The sequence below is a fragment of the Drosophila gunungcola genome, assembly GCF_025200985.1.
Source record: "Drosophila gunungcola strain Sukarami chromosome 3L unlocalized genomic scaffold, Dgunungcola_SK_2 000003F, whole genome shotgun sequence".
In the NCBI taxonomy this organism is placed as follows: Eukaryota; Metazoa; Arthropoda; class Insecta; order Diptera; family Drosophilidae; genus Drosophila; species Drosophila gunungcola.
Genome location: NW_026453179.1, coordinates 266,714 through 291,158, shown reverse-complemented (window position 1 = coordinate 291,158; position 24,445 = coordinate 266,714). Strand labels below are relative to the sequence as shown.

The 24,445-nt window shown below is 35.7% G+C and overlaps 1 protein-coding gene and 1 non-coding gene across 11 annotated transcripts; one reads left to right on the top strand and one right to left on the bottom strand.

Annotated features, from left to right (window-relative positions):
- Positions 1–410: 410 nt before the first annotated feature.
- On the bottom strand, positions 411–23,997 carry LOC128258327 (galactosylgalactosylxylosylprotein 3-beta-glucuronosyltransferase P). 10 transcript variants are annotated; one of them, XM_052989889.1, is made up of 9 exons: positions 23,610–23,997; positions 23,065–23,353; positions 9,510–9,540; positions 8,772–9,350; positions 7,228–7,758; positions 3,737–3,923; positions 3,466–3,623; positions 2,586–2,876; positions 411–2,042 (listed from the first exon to the last, which is right to left on the bottom strand). In XM_052989889.1, the coding sequence occupies exons 4-9, from the start codon at positions 8,970–8,972 to the stop codon at positions 1,929–1,931; spliced, it is 1,482 nt and encodes a 493-aa protein (XP_052845849.1). In that variant the 5' UTR covers positions 8,973–9,350; positions 9,510–9,540; positions 23,065–23,353; positions 23,610–23,997; the 3' UTR covers positions 411–1,928. The 10 variants fall into 10 exon arrangements, with proteins under 10 accessions (XP_052845849.1, XP_052845847.1, XP_052845850.1 ...); XM_052989887.1 differs by having other exon boundaries at positions 23,671–23,997; XM_052989890.1 differs by having other exon boundaries at positions 23,065–23,284; positions 23,671–23,997.
- Positions 11,381–11,452, top strand: Trnad-guc (transfer RNA aspartic acid (anticodon GUC)). The gene has a single exon. It is a non-coding gene; the product is annotated as a tRNA-Asp (tRNA).
- Positions 23,998–24,445: the final 448 nt, after the last annotated feature.

Genomic DNA, 24,445 nt, shown 5'->3' with positions numbered 1-24,445 from the left:
AATTGGTATTTTAAAAAGATATATGGTAATTGTTCGAACACCAAGACATCGAACCTAAACAGCGATGGTAAATACACGTAAAATATTCCAAGTATCTGATCTGAATGCGAACGTGCTAAGGCAGATTTATGAATATATATATACTATATGTGGTATGTTATGAAATCAGAAATCTGCCTGGATGAGGCCTCTCTTTACGAGATGAGCGACTGCAGGACTCTAAACCAGTTGATTGATGCTGCCGCCTGAAGCCACTAGACGATATTATACTATCAGATTTTGTGTAGATCACCAACATGCTTCGAATACTCCAACCGCACTTTTCGCTTTTGTCGAATACTCTGTTCCAAATATACCTCTGTAAATCCAAAGTCATTTATTAATGGGAATGGAATAAAACAATAACCGGATTACTTTGAAAATTGTTAAGAAAATTGTATCAATTTATTGAAAGGTATTTATATTTTGTTAAAAAATGATTGAAGTTCCTTGCTATAAGTCATGTCAGGTTTAAACTTTGTAGTTGTAGTTGTTTACTTGAATAAGAGAATAGTTTTAGACGTATTTGTGTGTATCTTTAATATTCATTGAAACATTTTGAGATATTCTTGAAAAGGTTTAAGTTGATTTTTCTTGAGAGCTCGTCCCAGACTCCATTGTTAATTTTATTTTTGTAAGATTTTTGTAAGTACCTAACTAATTGCTTTGCGGCCTATCGTATTCCATATTCCATATACCATATTCAATTGTATAAATTGTATAAATTTCGTAATACCATTTGTCATAGTCTCTTCCACATTCCTGCGCGTCTCCCTTTTTTTTTTTGCGGGACGTGTAAAAATTTGGTTACAATATTTTGGTGATTATTATTTACATGTAGGCGATTTCAGTGCAGTTCATAACTTGAATATAAATTTCTTCGTAAACTTAACTTAGCGTTACTTATGAGTAGTGAAAGTGAAACTGTTGCTTTGGAAACCCGTTTCGGAAAAACTAAACGCATATCTTAGGCATACAAAAGGAGTTCTCATTCAACAAAAAAAAAAAATGGATAATCGTGCAGCGTTTCGAATGAAATTGATTTTGCCAAACTTTTGAGCCATTCAGTCCCATTAGCAGAAGCCATTACAATGTTTAAACTGTGTCCCCGTCGTCCTGTTCGTATCCACTCTCTGTTCGTGCAATTTTAGTGTGGCACGCGATTTAGATTCTCCGGGAAAGGACAACTTATCTGTGCCACTCGTACATGTGCCTCGAACATCCATATGTCGGCATGAATTATTGAAACGACTGCCCCGGTTTTAGGCGAATTCGGGGAAACAAGTTTGTTGCTGACACCTTGCCCTAATTGATTGCTAATGTGGTTTAGGCCTTGACCTCGCAAATGATTGAACTTTCCCAGGGGAATGTATGTTATGTAGGTGTGTTGAATGCAGAACTTGAGGATTCCTTTTTCTTTGGTCTCTAGGAACATCTTAACCAATTCGTTGCTAAACTTTGCCCTTCTGGCTGAAAAATCCGTTTCAACTTAGAGCGTAAACAGAATTTGTAGCACATATGTCTTAAGCTTAAATCAAGCATTGCGATTATTTACAAAATAGTCGTGGACGCTGCGATATGATACAATACAATACAATACATTACTCAAGGGTATGATTAGGCTTGTATATGCTACGATTACGTGTGAGGGGGTCAAACAAAGTCTACGGTGCATCGAATTACCATAGAGGTGTGTAGTGTGCGCTTAGAGCCTAACTACTCGTATGATTATGGTAGCAATGTACACCGTCTACTGATCTGATCAAATCTGATTGGTTTCTCCGTGCGCCGGGTTGTACCTGTACAACCCGTCAGAGCCACGGTCAAAATGGGAGGAGCTCGCAGGGGGCTCCTCGCTAAGCCTAACTAGCTAACTACAGTCAATATCCCTACGGGCGCACCAGCAGCTTGTCTATGTACTCCAGGTTCGTGTTCTTGTAGCGCGTCCTGTTCAGCGCCTGTGCGGGAGCGTTCTTCTTCGTCTGCGTGTGCCACGTGAGGATCTGGGGTATAACAAAATCGTATTTTATAATAATATAAAAATTACTTTTAGAAAAATGTTATAAACTATAATGACTTTAATAACTCCTATACTGAAACCTTCGAAAAAAGTATCTGTAAAATTTTATTTTCCCAACATTATTCATTAAGAAATTAAATAAAAAGTTTGGATATTTGTTATAAAATAATTTTCAGTTATTTATCATATAATTTAAATGAGTATTAGATCTAGACTTTAAATGCCATATTTATTTATTTAGGGATATTTCACAAAGCATCCTACACAAACAATGTGGTTATTGTTTGTTTTTAGTTTTAAATTTAACAGCTATGATAAATTAAAACAAATAAAAGTTTATCAGTTTTAATGGTAAATAAACATTTGATGATTTTAATTAAAATGATTATAATAAAAACACCAAATAAACATTAAAATCTTTAAAAAGCCTCAATTGAAGAAGTAAATAACATTTTTAAATATGTTTTAATGCTGCTTTATGGCAGGCTTGTCTAATTGTGTATGATATATTAATGAAATTACTTACATCTCGGCACTCGTCGGCCAACAGCTCGATTTCCTTATTGTCCAGTGGAGCCAGACTGCGCAGGAAGCCGTCCTCTTCGTATCCCGGTTTAAAAGGCATCTGCGCCTTTGGTCGCTCCTTCAAGAACTTAACGCTCACTGCAAAACCAGCCATATCCACAGGATATCTGCGACCCCCGATCCAGCCATCGTAAAAGCCCACCAGCTTGCCCCCCTGAATTATGGGGCTGCTTACTCCGGTCTTTGTGACAAGGCCCACTGGCCACATGGCCACTTTCGTTATGTAGCGCATCTGAGGAAAGGAAGTTATAATATTTTAATTATTAAAAAAAAAGAAAACAGCCAATAAAAAGGTAAAGAAATGAATTTAGCACAAGTTTGTTTACAAAATCCCATTGCTTTTTAGTTGTATTAGTGTTATGTTCCCTTAACATATGTATTACTTAAATATTTTTTGAAATAAATACAGAAATTGTCAATTTTTCAATTATTTTTAATTCAAATAGCTTAAATAATATATCCGTTGTTAAGAAATTGTTAATTGGTACAAGAGATTATTTATGGCAAATGTAAAGTTATTTTTTAATATTTGTTTGGGGTAATATTAATATTAATATATTGACATTTACAAAGCAGTTTCCTTGTTTATCGAAATCGCCAGTGTCTCCTTTAGTTTTGGATTAAAGTAGGCTAAAGGACAAACTTGCCTTCCTCAAGTTTTTAAAAGCGGGAGCAGCCAAGCTGATATATAAATTAATGTTAAATCTATTGAAAGGAAATTGCCAATTCCTGACCCCTAATTCGGGTAAATTGTGTTTTATGTTTAGGGTGGGGCAAAGGCCGAATTACACGGCCACCTGCTGCTCCTTTTTTCCCATTACCTGCTCGAATATGCTAATGTCGTAGGTGTTGTCGTCGTCGGCGAAGTAGAGCACTCCCTCGGTGGCATGGTGGCGCAGATACTCGAGGCCCCGATTCCGATTGGAGACGCCACGCGGCTTGGCCCGTTTCGTCTGTTTGTACTTCTCGGGCATGGGTGCTACGGAATGGGAATGGGAATGGGGAATGTTAATGTAGTTCCTCGTAAATATCACTTGAATGTGCCCAGGACATGAAACACACACACACAGAACGCATGGCAATGATACTCACCCACCATATACTCGTAGGGTACTCCGATCCGGTCCAGAGTGTGGGCCACCAGCGGATTTGTTTTGTTGGCATCCTCGATGACCAGCCAGAGTAGATTGACCACATGTTTCAGGGTATAACCCAGCCGGGTGAGCTCCGCCAGCTGCTCAGGTCGTCGGTAGGTGGGCGTGATTATGTACAGGGGCGGCTGTGGGTCGAGTTGATTTCAGTTGAGTGTCATTAGGTTATCTAACGCCAACGCTGTGTACAACGGGGCGTATGTGTGCACTGCACTTGGACTGGTTAGTGGTTGTTTGGGTGGTTGGGTGGTGGGTGGTTGGATAGCTAGGTGACTGGCTGACTGGTGACTGAGTGCCTCGTTAGGTGGTGCCAGTGGGTGGTGCGTAATGCGGCGTGAGCTTCTTTTTATGAGCAATTATGCAAATTAATTTACAGCCCAATGGCTTGACTAGGCGACCAAGCCACATCCACATCCGCCCCATTGCCGTCAGTCAGTGTGTCTAGGCTCTGGCTCAGCAAAATAGGTCGCATTTCACTAGTCGAAGGCACTCAGAAAAAATGTTAATTGATTGCAAAAAATATTGTTCTTATTTAAGAGTTACAGAAATCATTTTCAACCGAATTCAGTTAAAGCTGAATTTCATGGGAAGATATTTTTATTAAATGCAGAAAAAAGGTCCGTCTTGAACAATGATGTTTTCCTATTGCTAATTTTTAATGGTTTATGTTTTATAAATATTGTATATAAAAATGTTTTGATAATTTTAAACTACCCTATTATAATGCGTTTGAATAAAATTAAATTATATATAATTATAAAAAGCAAGCAAAGTAATAACAAGACTTATAAAAACAAACGTCTGAAAAATTAAAAAATGTTTTTTTAATTGTTTCTTGTTGCGAATTTTAAAAAAAATATTAGTATTATTTTTTTCTCATGTAAAATTTAAAAACATTACCTTTATGATAACGATTTGGGACTTTGAAAAATTTAACATTTTTTTGTTTTGATATGGGTTGGTTGTTTGAGTGTTTTTTCAAGCACACATGTATTAAACACCCGTTCTAGATATGTTGTGCCTGTAAACCCGTGGCCCATTGAACGACTGACGTTGAAAATAAATAAACTGGCGCACTCATTTTCAAATTGTCCATTGTTGACACACATGCACCCACAACTCAACCACACCCTCCACATGCAAGGGGGTGGATAAAAAAATGCATTCAAATTTATTTTACAAAACAAACTCGGACATTCAAATGACCAGAGATATGTAAGAGATCAAAGTGTGGCTTGGCACGCAAAAAAGATCAGATTTCACAATGTCAGATGATTTTATTTAATATATCTTCATTTCATTGCTAATTTTCTATAATACCAGCTTAAATTGTTGTAAAGATCGTCTTATTTTAGCCAAAAAATGTAGAAATATACATTTTAAACCCTTAGTAAGTATTAAATTTAACGTTTTAGTGAAATAAATTTAACTCGTAATCAAAGAGATTATTGATTTAATCTTTAGTTTTTGGAAAATTAGCCTTATATTATTCCTTACAAACTTATAAAAAAGGTAAAACAATGATTTTATTCGTATTTCCCTTATTCTCCTTAATAGTAATATAATATATATATCTTAGCTAAAAAATTGAAACTCTATTTTATCTTAATGCTGACTGGCTTGAACATTGACATTGAGTGCAGGGCATTGGAATCTCTATAAGTAGAAGCAGCTACTAAATGACAGACAAATGCGCGTGAATCTCTTCAATTGGCTTGCATTTTGTTTTTTGCATAAATCTGGAATCTAGATCAGCAACCGCCCGCCACCCACAAACCCCCCTTTTTCGGTGGTTGCTTTCAGTGCTAGTAATTTTTCTACATTTTTTTTTTAATGGCAACTGTCTGTGGTTTTGGTTTTTTTGGTTTTGTCTGCGAATTAGCGCAATTTTCAAATTAGGCTCATGTCTAATGGTAAATGAGAATCTTTTTGTCTGCCACCAGTTGCAGTGGCACACCCGAAGTTAGTTCGGCTTGTTGGTTAATATTATATAATGCATGTGATTAACCCAGAAATCGTGATGCAGACAGCCAGCCAGCAATTTGCACATGGTGGCCAACAAAAGTTGGTTAGATAAACAGCGCAATTTGTGGGGATAGCCTCCCATTGTGTTGTTTGCGTTTCGAAGTCGTTTGGTAATATATTCCCATTTAGGAGTTAAATGAGACCACAATTAACAAACGAGTGGCTTGGGTAAATGTAGAACACATTTGTCACCGTGTTTGCTTTGGTTTTTGCTTTGTAGAATTAATTGTAAAATATTCATTTGTGTTTGACCAGCCTTGCCAGCGAATGCAAATTTGATTTACCATATGGATACAACGAACATTTTCTTACACATGAATTTTATAGAAAATAATTCTTAAAAATATTGCTTAAAATATTTTAAATGTAACAACATAGCTCTATAAGAAAAAATTCAAGTACCACAAATTGCTATTAAATAAATAAATGAGTTCCGCATTATTTTTAACAAAAAAAACCTTTTCACATTGCTATGCTGTTTTAATTCTAAGTACAAATAAAATAACATATTAACGATAATTATTGTCTTTTGTACAATTTCAGGATGAATTTCTTATGCTGCTATGTAAATTATAAAACATTTTGCCAACCCATTCAAATTACATTCAACAACATCCAGGCTCATTATGTTTCATACAGTAATGACTAGTGTGCAATTCACTTGCGAGTAGCAAATGCCAATTAAGAAAATTGAAAAACGGGGTGAGGAAAAGCGATAAGAAAGCAACCAGCAGGTTGGCCGTGTGTATTGAAAGGGCAACAAGTGCGACATTCAGTAATCGAATAATAACAAGCAACCAGCCAGCCACACCAACATTTGACAACACAAAAACACTTGGTAGAAACATGCACTCGACAAGTAAAAATAATATGCAGATAAGCTCGAAATGCACTTCCGAAGATTAAAACAGAATAAATGAAATGCGGGAGGAACAAGAGTGTAATAAGTTTGGTTAGTTGTGGGTGTTGCAAACTTGAGTTCACTGAGAAAAAATGTATATCCAAAATCAAAAACAAGATTACCGTTTTGTATACTAGAATCATTTTTGCAAAACAATTTTTCTTCAGTTCTGAATTAAAAAAAATAGGTTTAATTTTTTTTTAAGTTTACTTTGGACAGAAATTTGATTTCTGATTGTAATTTGACAACTGGAAATCAACGATTTACTAATTTTTTGACTGTTTAAGTTCTAAATAAAAAGTTTCTTTATATATAAATAAATTTAAAAAAAAAATATATATTTATATTATACAACCTACAGACTTTCTTTTCTATTTTACCATCTATAGACTCAATTTTCATAATGTCAGTAAAAAAATCATGATTTTGGTACGATTTTTCTTCGGTGTATGCTAGGTGGTGGGGGAAGTGCATGGATAGGATTACGATTATGTCAATATATTTACGGGCTCTGAGGCGGCAACGAATGTTGGTCGAGTCTTATGGCCGTTTTCCGAGTGGGAGGCGGTGGGCGTGGCCACCGCGGATGATTTGGCGCTTGTTTTGGCTTTCGTTGTTGTTGTCAATTTAATTGTTGTTGCTAACACACCGGCTGTGGCTGTTGTTGTGGTTGTTGTTCTTGTTGTGGTGCTTGTTTTAGTGGTTGCAGTCTTTTGATGGCCACCCACCGATCCCGATCCCGATCCCGATCCCGATCCCGATCTTAGTTCCGATGACGAGGATATAAATGTGGCTTCTGTGGCCGCTAATGAAACCATGCGAATGGAGGCTGAGGATGTACCACCCACTTTCTGACCCACACTGCCCACTGTACCAGCTGTTGTGGTTGCTGTTGTTGTTGTTGTTCTTGTTGTTGGAGCTATTGTTGTGCTTGTTGTTGTGGATTTGGTATTGATGTTTGAGGAACTATTGGCCATTAGCAAGGAAATGGGTGACCACAAATATGAAGCGATATATGACGATGATTTTTCTTGATGCTAGAGTTCGGTTTAGTTTGGCAGTGATTATATTATATTAGGGATCACAGGAAATAGAACAAGAACACAAAGAAAACATTACAATTGTTTTAATTCTAGTTAAATTCTATGGTTAGATTTAAAGGTTATTGTTAGGTGAACTTTAAGCTAAAAGTAACTGAGAAATATCAACAAAAAAGGTACCCCTTTCCCAACGCCAACATATATATTTTTATATTATTATTTTTATTTTTTTAAGACATCTTTGGTTTGATATGTTTTGGGCACGTATAACACTCATAATAGTTTTTTCGTTCTCACACTTTAATTTCGTGCTTCTAGCTGATTATGTTTTATTGCAGCCAAAACCAAATATCGTATACTATGTCATGTACACAAATGTACTGTTTTTATCATTTCCTGTTATTCGAAAAGGGGTTTTTAGTTTCCCAATTTTGGCAAACTTATGGTTTTATGGATCTTACGCTACAAAACTTTGTAAGCTTGCTCAAAGAAAACAATACATTTTCTCACGTCTTAATTTTTAGGTTCGCAATTTGATAAAATTTGTTATCTTTATTAAGGGTACACGATTTTTTTGGCTACCAACCATGCCGGTGTCAGATAAGATTATAAAACTAGTCAATTGCCTCTAACACCCGCACAGTGGAACAGAAAATATGGCGCATGTGGTGCAATATATTTTTTTTAAAAGGTAATTGTGCAGTAGGTTAATCAATTATTAGAAAACTGTGTTCACGCAGAGAAAGGAAATCAAGTGACAAGGATTTCATACAGAAAAACAAATTAGTTCTAGCATTTTTTCAGCATTATAAAAACCTTTTAGAACATTCTACGCTTTCTGATATCTATATTTAAAAAAAATAATTGTTTTACAACAATCAATACTAATTATCTATTTAAAGTAAGTTATTTTATTGGTTAAAATTATCATAGAAAAACAAAAAAATATTTCTGGTATGAAATGTAACAACGTGGGCATTTTCTCCCAGTGCACTCACTTCTCCACTCACCTTGACAACTTCGGCGGCGGCGAAGGGCTCGCGGGATATGTGGTACTGGTAGAGCACCATGTAAATGCATGTGGTCGCGATGAAAATAGTCAGGTACATTTTGATGGATTTGCCCAGCGACATCTTGCCGTTGCCGTTGCCGCTGCCACTGGCTCCGTTGATTCCACTGTGCGTGCTGAGATTGATGTAGTTACCCTTCATTCTAGAGAATCTGTCCACCAGATCCCTCAAATGGCTGGTGCAGTTGCAATTTAAGTTGCTGTTGCTGTTGCTGTTGAAAGTGTTTTGCTGTTGCCGGTGCAAGTGGTGATTTCTTTCGTGTTGGCCGCGTTACTCTACGCTGGTTTTTTGATTTCATTCGTTCGCCTTGCAATTTTATATTATTTCTCTATGGCCTTTTCTTTTGTGTCAACTCTGCTGTTTCGCCGCTTCTGCCGTTTTGATTTATTTTATTTCATTCCATTTACTGGACTGGACTGGCATTCTGATTTGTTTCCACGCAGTGTCGACCGGAAGGGGCGGGACGGAGGCGGGGGGCGGGGCCGGTGATAGGGCGTGTAGCCTGCTACGCAACGAATTCTGAAATTGTATGGTTTTTTATGTTTGATTGTTCTGCTTTTATCACATTTGCTTCTACTATATATCCATATGTGCATATAAGTATATGTATTAAGATATCAGCATGGTGAATGGTTTGCTCATTGTTTCCACATTTTTTGATAGTAAACAATCACTTACATTTCATATAACAATTTGGGGCATTTAAATCCTGAAAAATACAAAATAATTATAAATTAGTGATATTATTTTATAATATTTACTTATAAATTGTAACTACTATTTGTACTCCAACAACTTGTTCATAAATAAGGGGTTTTGCCATATCAAAGTGTATCAATAAACCACATTATCGTGTTAGTCGTGTAACAATATATACGGATACGCCATGGAATCTCATTTAAAAAAACATACATTTATAATTGAACAGAGATAAAATTGAAGCAGGTGACAAAGTCATTGTTATGAAATAAATATTACACAAAATTTTTTTTTTACTTTTGCAAAATATTTTCAGAATGTTAAAGTAATTTTTTTATTGTTTGAATTTAATGGAATATATAAAGTAAGTGCAATAAATGCTTTTCATAAGAACGTCAGAGGAGCTCATTGTACGGGCAATAATTTAGGTAGCACCGAAACATACAAACATTAATGTAAGCCCTGCTCATTATATTGTCAAATGCCAATAATTCCGTAATGCCTCCGGTAAAAATCGGTTATCAACGGACTCTAAGCCTTTAATACCAGTGATAGCTTGTTAATTGCTTATAATTTTTGCCCTGTCTCCTTATTTTTTTTATAAATTAAGCCAGAATATTACTGACAATTGTGTCATTTTTATAATTTCTTAAGTTGTAAATTAACTGGCTATACCCTCTTTTACATTTAGTAAGTTAAAAATTTTAAGACCCGCAGGTCACATGCAGTTGGGCTAATCACTTGTGCTTAAAGCAACGACCTCCTAACCACTTCGACTGCACTTTTCACTCTTCCATTGTAATTTGCGCAAAGTTGTTAACAACTGCCTGGGGAAATTGGAACAAGGGAAAGGGGCCTATCAGCTGGTAACGGAAGTTGTTTTCCCCCAGACCCAAGACCCAAGCACATGCTTTTACACACACATATGTATATGATACATTTACTGGCGATTCTTACAGACTTTTCCAATTATGATGGGGCGCGGCTGTTGGGTCTCGCGTGTTTAAGCGTTTTAAAAACCATTTTCGCCGGCGGTGCCGCTGTTTTGATATGAAAGTTCAATGGCCAATTCGAAATGTGCTGCGCTTTGCATGATTTCAACAAAGTTGGGCGCCGTTTTGTTCTTTGCTTTAGTTTAATTTGGCTTTGTTTCTGTTCTGTTCTGTTCTGTTTTGTATTTGATTCAATCTGAATGCAATTAAAGTGCAGCCGCGCTTACGGAAGTAATTTCGCCAACTTTTTTGCTAAACGTTTCACTACTTTTTTAGTGATTATCTTTGTGATGAAACCGCCCTTTAATGTTGATTTTTTTAAATCAAGAAAAGTTGCAAATCCTTTTAAGCATTTAATACTCTGAAGAACTTGTTAACATTTATTTATAATCTGTTTTCTCACAAATTTGTTTGCTTTTATATTTCTGATATCTCTTATTATGATATAAATGCCTGCAAAAAAGATACTTAGTTTTAAATAATAACCAATCACTTGTGTAATTTTAGCCGAATTGAGAAAACTAAAATATCTGTCAGAGGGTTGTATAGCAAAAACCATCCTAGCAGATTAATTACATAAAATTATTGAATATAACCTGCCAATCATGACATCTGTTGTTATTATCGAAAAATACATGACTACGGGATGAAGTATGTGCCAATAACAGACATGGTTGCAAATGCAACAACAATGTCAGCAAGTTTACCTAGCTAAGATAAGACAATATAGGTTCTTATCATTGCTTCACACATTTTGTTGAATGTCAGACAATATTTCGAAACTTTTGACATTTTAAAAATAAACATATGAGAGCTGTTCAACAAATAAATGTTTGATATTGATGTTTGAATTCAACATCCTCGATAGTATAGTGGTTAGTATCCCCGCCTGTCACGCGGGAGACCGGGGTTCAATTCCCCGTCGGGGAGATGTTCTTTTTTTTTTTGAATTGTTATTTTAGTAGCTTAATTCAAATCAACAAATATTGATTTATTTTTTTTGTTCAGCGAGCCTTCTTCAAATATTTATAAACAATACATTTGTGTATCATGACAAATTTGTGTAATTTAATAATTCTTTTGGCAGAATTTATTCTATGAATTTCAATTTGTTGCATTGAATACATTTCCTGCAAACTTTGTTAGATGCTAGTTTATTCACGTAGGTATCTAGCAAGCCATTTTGATATATTAAATTGTCTTGCACAAAGGCCTGACCAAAACCGACCAGAGCACAAAATGCAATTATCAACAAATACTGCAAATCTCTTTATGCCCGCTGGCATGAATTTCAGACATTGCTGGCTTTGGTTTTAATGAATAAACGGGATAACCGAGCGGTGGAGAAGGATGCGGAAACAGGATCATGGACTATGGCCGGTCGTACGGAAATGGGGAAATCATTTTGGCCAAACGTCAAAGCAAGAGCACAAATGAAAAATCTGGCCGAGAACAATTTAATGTCAGAACTTAACCCATTTACATGACAATTCCAGAACACCGAGGCCAACAAATATAGCCGCAACGAAAAAGGAAACAACTGGAAATATATGTATCCCAGTCAGACGGGAGGCACATCAAGCGGGCATGGTTGGCTACACTGTCCAAAACTACTAGCATATGCTGAAACACAATTAATATCTCCTTGTATCAAAAATTTTTTATAATTTTGTTTCATGTTGATTAGTTTTATAAATATGAATAAAGGATATCCCATTAAAATTTGTAGAAAAAATTCTGTCTTTACATTTTGCTGTTAAAAAATTACATAAATTTATACTTTCTATCCTTTTTTATAACCTTTATATTTTTTTTAGTATATATCAACACAAATTAACCCGTTAAAGTCTGTATCAAAATCACTGTACATGCATAAATAATCTTATTCTTGCTTAGTAACGTCTTAAAAAAAAGTACTTATTTAGTGATATTGACATAAAATACTTTTTTTAAGTTACACTTTTTTTGTGATATATTTTTCAGTTAATTCCGTGCTTTATTTATATTGTTTTGTTTTGTGTAGCAATGGTTGGGTGGTGGAGTGTAAAAACAAAATACCACACAAGTGGGTGCCAAGTGCTGACAGAGGAAAAACCCGGAAAAAGGTGGGTGTGGATGTGGGTGTGGATGTGGGTGTGGGTAAGGGAGTTACGAGCGGGTCGCCGCCAGAGTGGAAATGGAACACTCTGCCATTGCCAGGGTTATGAAGAGCGACGTCTAGGAGCTGCACCGAGCGAACACCAGGCTCTCGAGCAGCCGGATGCCATTCGAGAGCGGTGCCAGGCCATGTCCTTGAATGGACGCAAACATTTACACCCACACCAAAACGCCGATCCCAACCACGCACAGTGGGCGGCACAATGGGTGGCCTCTGGGCTCAAACACGGTGGGGCACAAATGTCAGAGTGCAATATCATAATATTTTATTTTGCGTAATGACAGAATTAAAGTTGTTCGCATTTGTCACGTATCGTTGACTGCTCCTCATCCAGCCTGACTTATGGTTCAAAATGTTGATAAACATGTTCTCAGTCGGTATAAACAGTTTGACTTTTCTTTATATTTATAAGCACAAAGAGTTTGAAAATATATTAACTAAAGTGCAGATGTTGACTATTTGTGAGAAAAAGTTTATCAAGTCAATACAGATTTGATTTTGATTTTTTGTAATTTATTAAAATATTCATTTTCAGTTTGAAAATTAAAAAAACTATTAAAAATGTATTTGTCTACATAAACGGTTTTTTTTAATTAATCTGCGAAATTGTTATTGGCAAAGTTATAGCCAATTAAGCGGGATTTATTTCCAATAAGTTTATACTTATCCAAACTGTTCAAACTTTTAGCTGACAACCTACTTCAATTGCGTTTCAAAGAACATTTTCAAATAAGTAAACTGAATTCGAAAATTCAATTCTAGCACCCCCATGACGCATTTGGTAATTAAAGTGAAAACACGCTATAAACAACTGGCTATGAATTTTTGTGGCGTGGCGGCATTCAAAGTGCTTTTTGAAAGCCCAACCACCAGCTCGTTTTGCGGCTAGGATGCGCATTTAGGAGTTGTTTGGAAATACCAATGCCCCTCCTCTGTTTCTACTTTCTACGCCATTCAATTTCAGTTCATTTCGTCCACAAGCGGCAAATGAAATGTCCCACTGTGGAGAGCCATCAAAATGACGCCGGTATCGCAATTTCTCTTTTTGCCTCATTGTGTTGGTGCTGGAGAATGTGGGTGCGTGGGTGTGTGGTTGTGGCAAAAACAATTGCATAATATTAGGAGCACGTGCATTGTGGAGCAATGTGAACTGACCAGTTATCCACGCCAAATTATTTAATTTTAAAATATTTTCAAAACCACTGTTGCTTACAAAAAATTGTTGTATTGTAAGTGTGTATCGTTGTATATTATAATCTACGTTTCGTTTCTCTTTAAAAACAAAGTAAATAAAATTATTAAGTATTTAAAACAAAAAAAAAAAAAAAAAACAAAAGGTATATTTTATTGAAAAATTAAAAATGATATTTAAGACTTACACTTCTGACTCTCAAATGTAATTTTTTTAGAAGAATAAGTTTTAACACCCCTTTTTGGAAAACCGAACCCCTATTTATTTTTATGAAATATAGCTGTTTTAGCCACTTTTACGGCAAAACAAAGGGAAAGTTTTCTTGGAGCAGCAAAATGTCCGCTTCGAAATGGCAGAGGTGAATGCAAGTTCCTTGCATTTTGATTTGTGTTGGCAGCTTTCGAGGAGCTTGAACCCAGACTTGACACATTGGCATTACCATAAGCAAGTGCAAGGCATTTATCTAAAAGCGAGCGGGATTTTCCAGGATACTTCCGCCCAACGGCCACCCGCAAAAACATATTTCAAATTTAATGGATTAACGGAGAATGGGGTGGCGGTATCTGAACGCCTTTATGGCCATGTGAGTTATAGTGCATAGCGTCGTTTATATCCGGTTTGGTGGCAGCTCTCAAACGCAATCAATGGAAACGTGCCACAAATTCTTAAGAGTCGCGCTTCGATGCCTTTTTCATATATTTTTTGGAGCCGCCTGGAGTTCTTGCTCCACGACGTGCGAAAGTAAGTGCATGTGCATAATCCATCAATATTGATGTATTGCAAGTGCATACGAATCCAGACTCTACTTGTATATTTAAGCAAATAGTTAAACGGTTTTCGGCTCTAAGTTCAATTTGCTTATACTGAGCATTTTTAAATTATTTTTTGCTATCTTTGTATTTGAGTATTGATAAAACTCCTTGTTTTACAGTAACGACATATTTAAATAACCATTAAATACAGAATTAATTAGTTTTTAAAATAATAAGTTATCTACAAAAATGAAGGCATAGTTACATTTTGTATTTTTTTGTTTACACGTACACCTTTTATCACCACAAAACAAAAACACAGCACGAGCTTTTTATTACTTGACTAAATAAGTGCATACTAAAATGTTTTTGTTATTTCTACAATTACCAAACACCAATTATATTACACTAAACGGGCGATCTATTCAATTAGTCTCATTTAACATGTGTACAATGCATTGTTCACGCCGATTATAGCATTCTGAAAATTAAAACTTTGGTCTGGGAAATGTATTGTTCTTGTTTAGTATACTCTAAACCAAAACAATCAAATAATCAGTGAAATTGTTTTTTTTGTATTTATATAAAAATTCTACAAAGCTACCTATGTGTTGGTTGATAAAGTAGTTACGATAAACTGAGTTAAAAAGGAAACCTCTTTAGATTAGCTTCGCTTGCAAATAACCCAACCAACTGATTGATAACTGTGCATTATGTCGCACGATATGACAGAGATTTGTAACCATAAAAGAGTCAAACAGTGTGGACATTTATCAACTCATATCCGTCACCCATCCATAAACGTATTCAGATCCAATTTGCACGAATATCGTACGAATAAAGAGGATATTGTGCGCCATATAAAATCAACTTTACAGCAGATCCATAAAATTTATGACAACAAATTAGTGTACTGCGACTAATGGCTCGACCAGGCGGCCCCATCTTTGGGTTGGGCCCGGTTCGATAAGATGGGCTTAGCACTGGAAATGGGTAAGCTATTAGGCTAATGCCAATAAGGGTTACAGTGGAATCGAATCATTTGGAACGTTTCCGTCAACTAGAATTGTTCAAAAGAGCTGAGTACATTGGAAAAGGTCTAAAGATAATGTCATTTTTAATTAAGAATTTGTAGTCTTTTATCGACCTAAATTCTACTTCAAAGGATGATGGCATTTCACAGTGGCCACCAGGTTCTGGCTTAAATGGCATTCCCAAATTCTAGGCCCCACACAAGTCTGCGAATCCTCCCCAGCGGAAATCATCAATCGTTAGCGTGATCAATAGAACCCAGTGGGTGGTGAATAGAAGTTTAGAAGGTGTTCAAACTGTTGCGTGAATTTGGGTGCGCCTCTTTCTTTTTTATGTGGGGGGCGCAACAGTTGATATATTAAGTTAAAGTTTGCCCCAAAAGAATTTGCTTTGTTTGGGGCTAGGCGCCAATGAATCGTTGGCTAAACTTTTTGAAAGTTATAAGCAACGGTGCCAACAAAACATTTCCTACTTTGCATGTTGAATCACAGTCGCTTTTCTTTATCACCTGTCGAAACGTTTAAGTCATCTCATTAGGACCCAAACTAATTTGATTTTTTAAAAGCCAAGGAATCGATTGTCACGCCAATTAGTAATCGGAAAACTAACAATTGTTAGAAAGAACGTTGTAAATTTCATTTAAAAGAATAAACTTATAACACATTCTCATAGAAAACAAATAATAATTCTTGCACATATGAAATCAATACTTCTGCGATGACAGCAACCTATAAACGTGCTATTTTTTTATTAAACAAATACTTTAACAAATAATTGATGACATTCATATCGTTTCTCGCTTAGTCACCAATAAAATTTTCTGTCTAGCCAGTTTACTTTACTTTTTATTATACGTTCAAATATTAATTAATTTACTTGGTTTAATAGACTTATTGATCAGATCAACCTATCGTAAAATGTTAATCTTCCGTATATTTCTAATTTATTTATTGATTAATGATCTCTTTCATAATTATAATTTTATTCGTTTCACTCTATCTCAATAACAGACCTTCTTGAATAAATAATTGGCCATGTCTTCCGCAACTTGAAACCATTTAAAAAGTAAAACCATCACAAAATCTTAATCAGTCTTTAACAGAAATATACTTAGTTAAAATTCAGTAAATATTAACATACGATAAACATACAAATTTTACCCGATATCAACCGAATAACATTCCTGTATATATAAAAAACATATATTTATAAATTTACCCAACTAAACTTTAGTTGGAAAATGAGCTTGATAAATGCTTGATGTGCTAGTATTCTGATAACCATAAATATGTAGTGCGTCATGTTGAGATATATAAGCATGTGTATGTGTTGCTTTGCTAATTCATCATACGTATCCACTTTTTTTCTGCCATTCAACTGAAAGAAAGTTCTGAGTAAATTGAGTATGAAACACATTTCAGAAATTCAATTAGGGAAATCGTACATCTTGTGTATACTGCTTATAAAAGTTGGGTCGAAACCAAATTTTGCTAATTAAATTCGTGTAAAATTGATTTATTTTATTTTACATGACACATAAAGTTAGGTCGCATTTGATAATGCTAATTGGTTTCGTCAGTACTTTTATATTTAAAGATGCTTAAAAACCTGTATGTTAGCCTATTTTTTGCGGAAATTAATGTTATTTTCGATAGTCATAAAGAAAAAATTGAATTCTTGATTATGACCAAATAAACATTATAAATTTACCAACATCTTCCTTTTTTATACCCTTTAACTGGCAGATTTTGAGATCTAAAAGAACAAAAAATTTAAACATTTAGTTTGTGGTCTTTTCGAATATCTCCCTATCTAAATTTACTTAACATGTTTTAGATTCCATTTCCTGCCCGGAAATCACATTCTAGACTTGATAAGAAATTATTTGTTTCGTACGATGTCCACGTATTCACAATGGAATCGTGTTTTTAAATTTGGTATATTTATTCAGGATTAATAGTTTTATTAAATAAAAATGTCTCTTTCGGCAATTTCGAAGTTTCCCTTTAATTCAATTATCCATTCTACCTAGGAAGAGGAATCTGCAGCAATACATACATTTTGATGTTTATGTTCCATTACCTGGCTAAAACCCTATCTGCTTTTTGCCATTTTTCCCTTTGAAAGAGGAGCTGATGCCAAGAGGAAATATGGCCGGCAATCTGGGATGTGTCCAGTGCATAATCAAATTGAGTTTAGAAAAGATTTCATTCTTGCTCAAAGTGCCAAAGGGAAAACGAATAAAAACATTGTTTTCATTTGGTTTTGGTCAATTCGAGATTGCGCCAGACTTGAGCGAAGTTCATGGCTTTTGGCCAAAGGAGGAGGAAAGTGAAAGACTGTCCAAATTGGCAATTAAATTACAAGGAAGGACCACAAAACAATGTGAGAAATGGCAATGCGGGCCCAATAGAAGTCGAAACGAGAACGAGGGTACAAGGGAGCCCGTGTCAGAGCCAGAGCCAGTTAAAATTGCATTTTCCAGGGGGCGGTGACAACAGCTGAGCTGCGAAAGTCGCAAGCAAAACAGAGGAAAAAGCGCATTTCAGGATGTGGGTGAGGCAAAAGTGGGGAAAAAATTGGGAAAATCACATGAGTTGGCGGAAAAGAAAAAGTAGCCGCAGAGGCGCCGGCACTTGGCGCCGGATTTCCTCGATGATGACACACAAAAAAAGCACAAACAAAAACTTGTAAAAACTTTCTTTTCAGTTTGTTTCTCTTTTGGATGATTTTGTGCTGGTCGGCCGCACAAAACTTGCCATTCTTGGCCGCAAATTCAATTTACGTTTATTTGCGAAAATGTTGCCGCTGTCCTTGCTGTCCTGCCGTCCCTTTTCCCCTGCCCCCAAGGGTCCTTTTTCACGCTCTGGTTTCATCTATTTCCCAGCTAACATACACAGAAGCACGCACTGTTGGCATTTTTAATTTGCACTGCCGTTTGAAATTGCTTTTTGAAATGGCATTTTAAAAATTTAATTGCCAGCTCCATCTGCCCATCTCGCTCCTCCAAGGAAGATGCCTTGCAGCAGCGTCTGAGTGTCCATTAGAGAAACTGCTTCGCCAAATTGCCAGTCACCGGCAAAACATAAAGAAAAAGGTAAGCAAAACTTAAATCTAAAAGAAAAAATTCTTTCGTTTACTTTTTACCTACTTATCAAAAAGTTTTCAATTGCCAAAAATATTCCAAAAATAATTGTTTTGGTTAAAATTTCTATATATATTTTAATATTTAAATTTAATCCAAAATTATACCAAAGTATTTTATAACAATTTCAAACTTAATATTTTGTCAATTTATAAAATTTAGCAAAATAACGAAATTTAGCAGCCAAAATTGTAAACATTTTTTTTCCGTGCAGAAGGCAGTGGGCCATGAGGCGATCTCGTTTTCGTTTCTGTGTCATGTTTGTCAAATTGACTGAAGTGAAGTCCTTTCGCCCTCTCCACCACCATCCTGGTGCTCCTCTTGTTAATGTCCTGTCCGCTTCTTGTCGCTCCTGTCCGCTTCTGTTTACGCAGTTGTTGGTTTCCTTGAGGCCTCTGGCAAAAAACTGAGGAAGCCGAGGAGCCCAGGCGATGTTAATGGGCAGGGAATTCAAGGAAAGCGAAGGGGATGGGAAAATGCAAGCCATGCCTATGACATTTCCGAGGGGTTCTCAATAATATTGGCGGTAACTGGATAGGAAATACCACTTAAGCTCAATTGAATTTGAGGCTGGAAATTGTAATTGCCGTTCGATGCAGGGATTTATGAGTGCAGTTATTTTAAATATATCTTCAATAATACTTAGAAAACTTTCACATTTATTTATTTTAGCACGAATACTCAGGCTGTAAGTTTGGGTGTATTCATCAAACGTTTTGGAATACAATATGTAAAACTTATTTATACCGTAATTTGTTTGCTTAATTTTATTTCATTTATTTTTGGACGTATTTTAAACTCAAATTTTAAAATACTAAGTATTATAAGCATAGGTATATAGGGATATTATTCTTGTAAAATATAGGTTTAATGTGTTTAAAAAATTTATACTAATTTTTCAAACTCATAAAATAAAGACCCCCGTTGCACAGTATTTTTAGAAAGCATGGCTTTCTTTAGCAACTTTTTTAAGCTGCCTGTCAGGACGAAGCAAGCAGGACATTTGCAGTTGCCAGTCCGGTAAGGAAGGGATTTTCATTTCTGAAGTGCGTTTCAGAAGAAGAGATCTAAAGAGAAATCACAGCTAATGGCTGCGGACTTTCTGCTGACGCATTTCGGTTGAGTGAAGCACCCTACGTCCAGAGCAGCATAATGAATATTAAAATGGCAATTACGCCCCAAATTGATTGATATGCAAATCTATCCAATTACTGCGATGGCATATTTTTTAATGTGTTTATAAAAATTTGTTCTGCTCGTTAAAAAGCAGTCCAATCGATTGATGGACGATAAATGTCTGCAAAAAGGTGTGCTTAATGAATTTTATATTAAAGCAGTTCGTATTAAAATAAATTAATTTAAAAACTCTTAACTCTGCTGCTAATTTAAACCAATTTAAATTACTGTTTAGTTAATCCATTAGTTATTGTACTATCCATTTAATGTTTATTAGCTCAAGATAACTTGGTGTTCTAATTTCCATTATATAGATAATCAGAGCGTGGACTATACATTTTAATTAATTATTTTATTTGATGTTGAATACAATGCCCAAGGGCCTGCTAAACACTTTTATCATTCACTTATTAAAACTACCATATGGTGTTTGGGATTTAAAAGTGATTAGATTTAATTCCCAGCTACATGAAACTCACTTTAATGGGGCACAAACATAAGTTGGACAAAAGCTCCCCCGGCGGGGCTTACACAATAAACCTTTTTAAATACGCGAAAAGAAACAAAATAACCGAGAAGGATTCCAACGCAATCCTAATTGTCATAATCACGAGGGGAGACACTTGAACGTCCTTTGCGGCGTCAAAAATTAAAACGTGACACAAATTACTCGGCCCGCCTGAGTCCCCGGCGGGGGATCCTTCAAACCCCGCTCCTCGCTCAAATGTCATTAACCAGAACACGGGCGGCAGTGGGAGGCAAAGGGGGGCGTGGCAGTGGTGGGTGGTGGGTAGTGGGTGGTCTGTGCTGGGCCCCGTTTTGTCAGCCGCACTGCGCCTGCCCCGAGGGGGCGAGCCGGGGTCTGTCCCTATGTCCCCTCTCAGTCGATGTCCGTGTCACTGACGATGGATGTAATTCCTCATGTGGGTACACTTAGAAAATAGTGTTTAGTCCTTAATATGTTGACAGGCTAGACATTTACTCATTAAAAAAATCTTGTATTGGGCTTAGTTCAAGTTTTTTTTTTTTTATTGTATAGTTAAAGCTTTCAAATATATTATTTTATTAATAAATGGTAAAGGAAGGCATTGAAATAATTTGTTGAGTATAACTTATTTTAATTTTTTTAGTGCACGGCTAGTACAAATCCCCACCCACTCCCTGTAAAACCCTCCCTTTTTGCCGCACCTCAGGGAGCCTTTGTTAATCATTTTGCCTCAGCTCGCAGATTTCGCACGCACGCACATGGGAGTGGAGAAGGGGGTAGGGGGTAAGGGGGAACCGGGAAAAGGAAGGGGGCACTGGGCCATCATCTGCATATGTGTCTACTAGGAGATGTTTGCAAGGAGGTGCTCACATATCCACCTGCCCGGGGCCAGCTCAGCTGCTTTCTTTTACGATGATTGCTAGGATGTAAATTTGATTTAGGACTCTGGGTCCATAAAGAGGTTCTCTCCCAAAGGCAACGACATTTTAAGCGACAGATTCTTGCTCTTCTTGGGTCATGAAACTGACTTGTTTACTAATTAAAATGAAACTAGGGATTATTAAAGGAAATAAATAAAACAAATAACGAAAAGTATTTATACCAGTGGGTTAAAAAAACTAAACTATTTAAACATTTTTAGCAGCTTCAACATATGTAACCTATTTTCTGAGTTGTTGTCAAAAGCGAAGCATCTCCACAATATTTCTATTTCAATATTGTATGCAGTATACACAAGAAATTAACATTTCAAAACATTCAGCAAATAATAATAACTAGAAACTTTAAGCACACTTTAAGTACTCTTAAAATATGAATGCTGGGTAATTAGAAAAAAGTTTAGGTAAAAGGAAACAAGTTATACCACAAGCTATAACCTTCACCTAGTTTTATATACATCCATTAACATTTCACCTCAAGGATAATTTAACTGATTTAATTGAGTTAAATATATTGACAGTTGTGCATGTTTAAGTATGGGTTTAATTAAGTTTATGTGGGAATTAAAAAATGAAAGAATTAATATTATATTATATATTAAAATATTTTCGGCAAATGAGCCATTAAAAAGTATGATTTTCATAAAAGCTGGGAAAATAATTTGAACTATTTAAATGAAAAGCACTTTAATGTATTATAAATTGATGAGGTATAAAATCAAGTGTGAAAACTTGCGTTCACCAATTTGAAGCGCTCGACTTGCCACCATATGTTTTCCCATTGTCAGGAAGTTTCACACATGCTTAGCCGTTTTCCCTACTCCCTATGAGTTCCCCGCCGTCTTCTAAACTCCTCCAACTTTTCCACCACCTTGGCGCCCCTTTTCGCTCCGTTTCGTTTGCTTTTTTCACAAGCCATTAGCAGCTGCTCACGGCGACGATAAAGGAAAATCCAGCAACCGCTAATAGAAAATAGCAAGCAATTCGCATACACATGCGAACTCCTCCACAGAGAACAGCTCTACTTATCTAAAACCATAACACAATATATTGTTCTAAATGTAATATAAATAGAAGTTCAGTGGTTTTCAATACTATAATAATATATTGATCATCAAAAAAATATGTTCATTACAAAATTTTAATTTGATAGTTTAATGGATTTAATTATAGTTTAACTTTTTAGATAGACATTCTAGTGTTGCTGTTATAAGACACTTTTATTTGTCACCAAGCATTTTAAATAAAATCTTATACTTAACAAACGAAAAAGAATTTGGTTATTTGACCCCCTTTAAAATTTGCAGTTTGTCAACTAATTTTTAATTGCTTTAAGATTTTTCTTAAAACCCTGTTAAAATGTACTGTATAAATTTAGGAATACTACTCATTAATGTTTCACATATTTATGTGTATGGAATTCATAGAATAAGTAAGTACGAATCACCTAAAAAACAAAAACACTTTAACTTTTTGTGGTAAAATAGCATTTCCGTCTTCATTTCATTATAAAACCACCATGTAAGCTTTTAATACAATTTTGGTGATAATTTCTAATTATAGAGAGAAACATGAAGAACGTTACTTATCAATTTGGGTGCTAAAGCGGAAATGTTTTTTCTCCGTGTTCGGTGATATTAGGAAAGGGGTGGTGGTACTCACCTGGAGCGTGGAACTCCGCCTCGCCATTTGGCTGGGTACCGGAAATCTCTGTTGGCTGCTCATCAAAATCGAGGATACAGCCACTTTCGGTTTTTAGAGCCGGTTTAAAATTGTTTTTCTATAGATTTTCCAGACTGTCTGGCTGGGCTTTTATTCTTATTTTTAATATAGCAAATATGTTTTAAATGAAACTGCCCTTATGTCTGTCTGTGTGTGTGGGCTGCATTTGTTGTTTTTGTTTTTAATGGTTGCCAAAGCAACAACAAAAAAACTTGGCCAACAGGAGCGGCTGAAACCAGAAACAACAAAAACATCAGGTGTGAGGAGAAACACAAACCAACACACACACACATGGAAAAGGGACTCGCCAAGTGTAAATAGAGTAATAAAAAAAATGTAGGGAATTGAAACAGGAAAAGCATGCGGAAGAAAAATCGAAAGAAATTCGTCCTGCGAGAGAGAGAGCGAAACAGAGAGCGTCTCAAAGAGCGAGAGAGAGAGCAAGGAAACTTTCGCCTTTTTGTTTATTTCACACACACACGCACCAAACACCAACACAGACAATTTTCCAGGATGCGGCTTTTTAAATTGACCCGTTGAATTTACATTTCTCTTTGGCACTTATTTATTCCTCTCCTTATTTATTTCGGTTTTCATCTCCAGCGTCTTTTTTTTGCTATTTTTAAACACGCACTTTGCGCAACTAACTGTAAATATACCGCACACCCGAACCAGAAGTCTGCAAATCAGGGTGCTCACTTTTAAATATTCCACTATTTGTGTTTAAACATCTCCAAACAAATTTGATGATTTCAAATTAATATTTGTTGGCCTTAAGGCCAATGTCTACATTTTTGTTGATGCCTCTATTTATTTTTGAAGAAGAAACGAACCGAACCAGCTTAGCTTCGCGAAGGAAAATCGAGCAATAACAAAGAGCGTGCTTTGCAAAGCGCTTAAATACATTTTTCTTTCATTCGAACTCTCGCAGGTTTGAAGCCTTAGGTTCGATGCAACAATGGTGTACAGTGGTTAGACCACCATCAAATTTGAGTTTTCAAAACATACGAGAAAGTCACAAATAAAAATTCACTTCTAATTTATATTTCTAAAAACAAATATCTTACAAATAAAATAAATAAGTTTTTTAAGCATATTTTAATTTAACATCATTTTTGTGTCATTAAATACTTCATAACTCATGTAGAAAACTATTTATTCTTTTCTAAATTTTCTTTAAATTTTGATTTCCCACTGTGCAGTATGATCTGTAAAGTGGCTCTTTTATGCTGTAGATAACAACAGATGTCTGTAAGTAACAGCACGTTACTGTTGCTTGCGTGGGCGGCCGCAAGGTTAGTGTTGCTATCCTGCTTGCGTG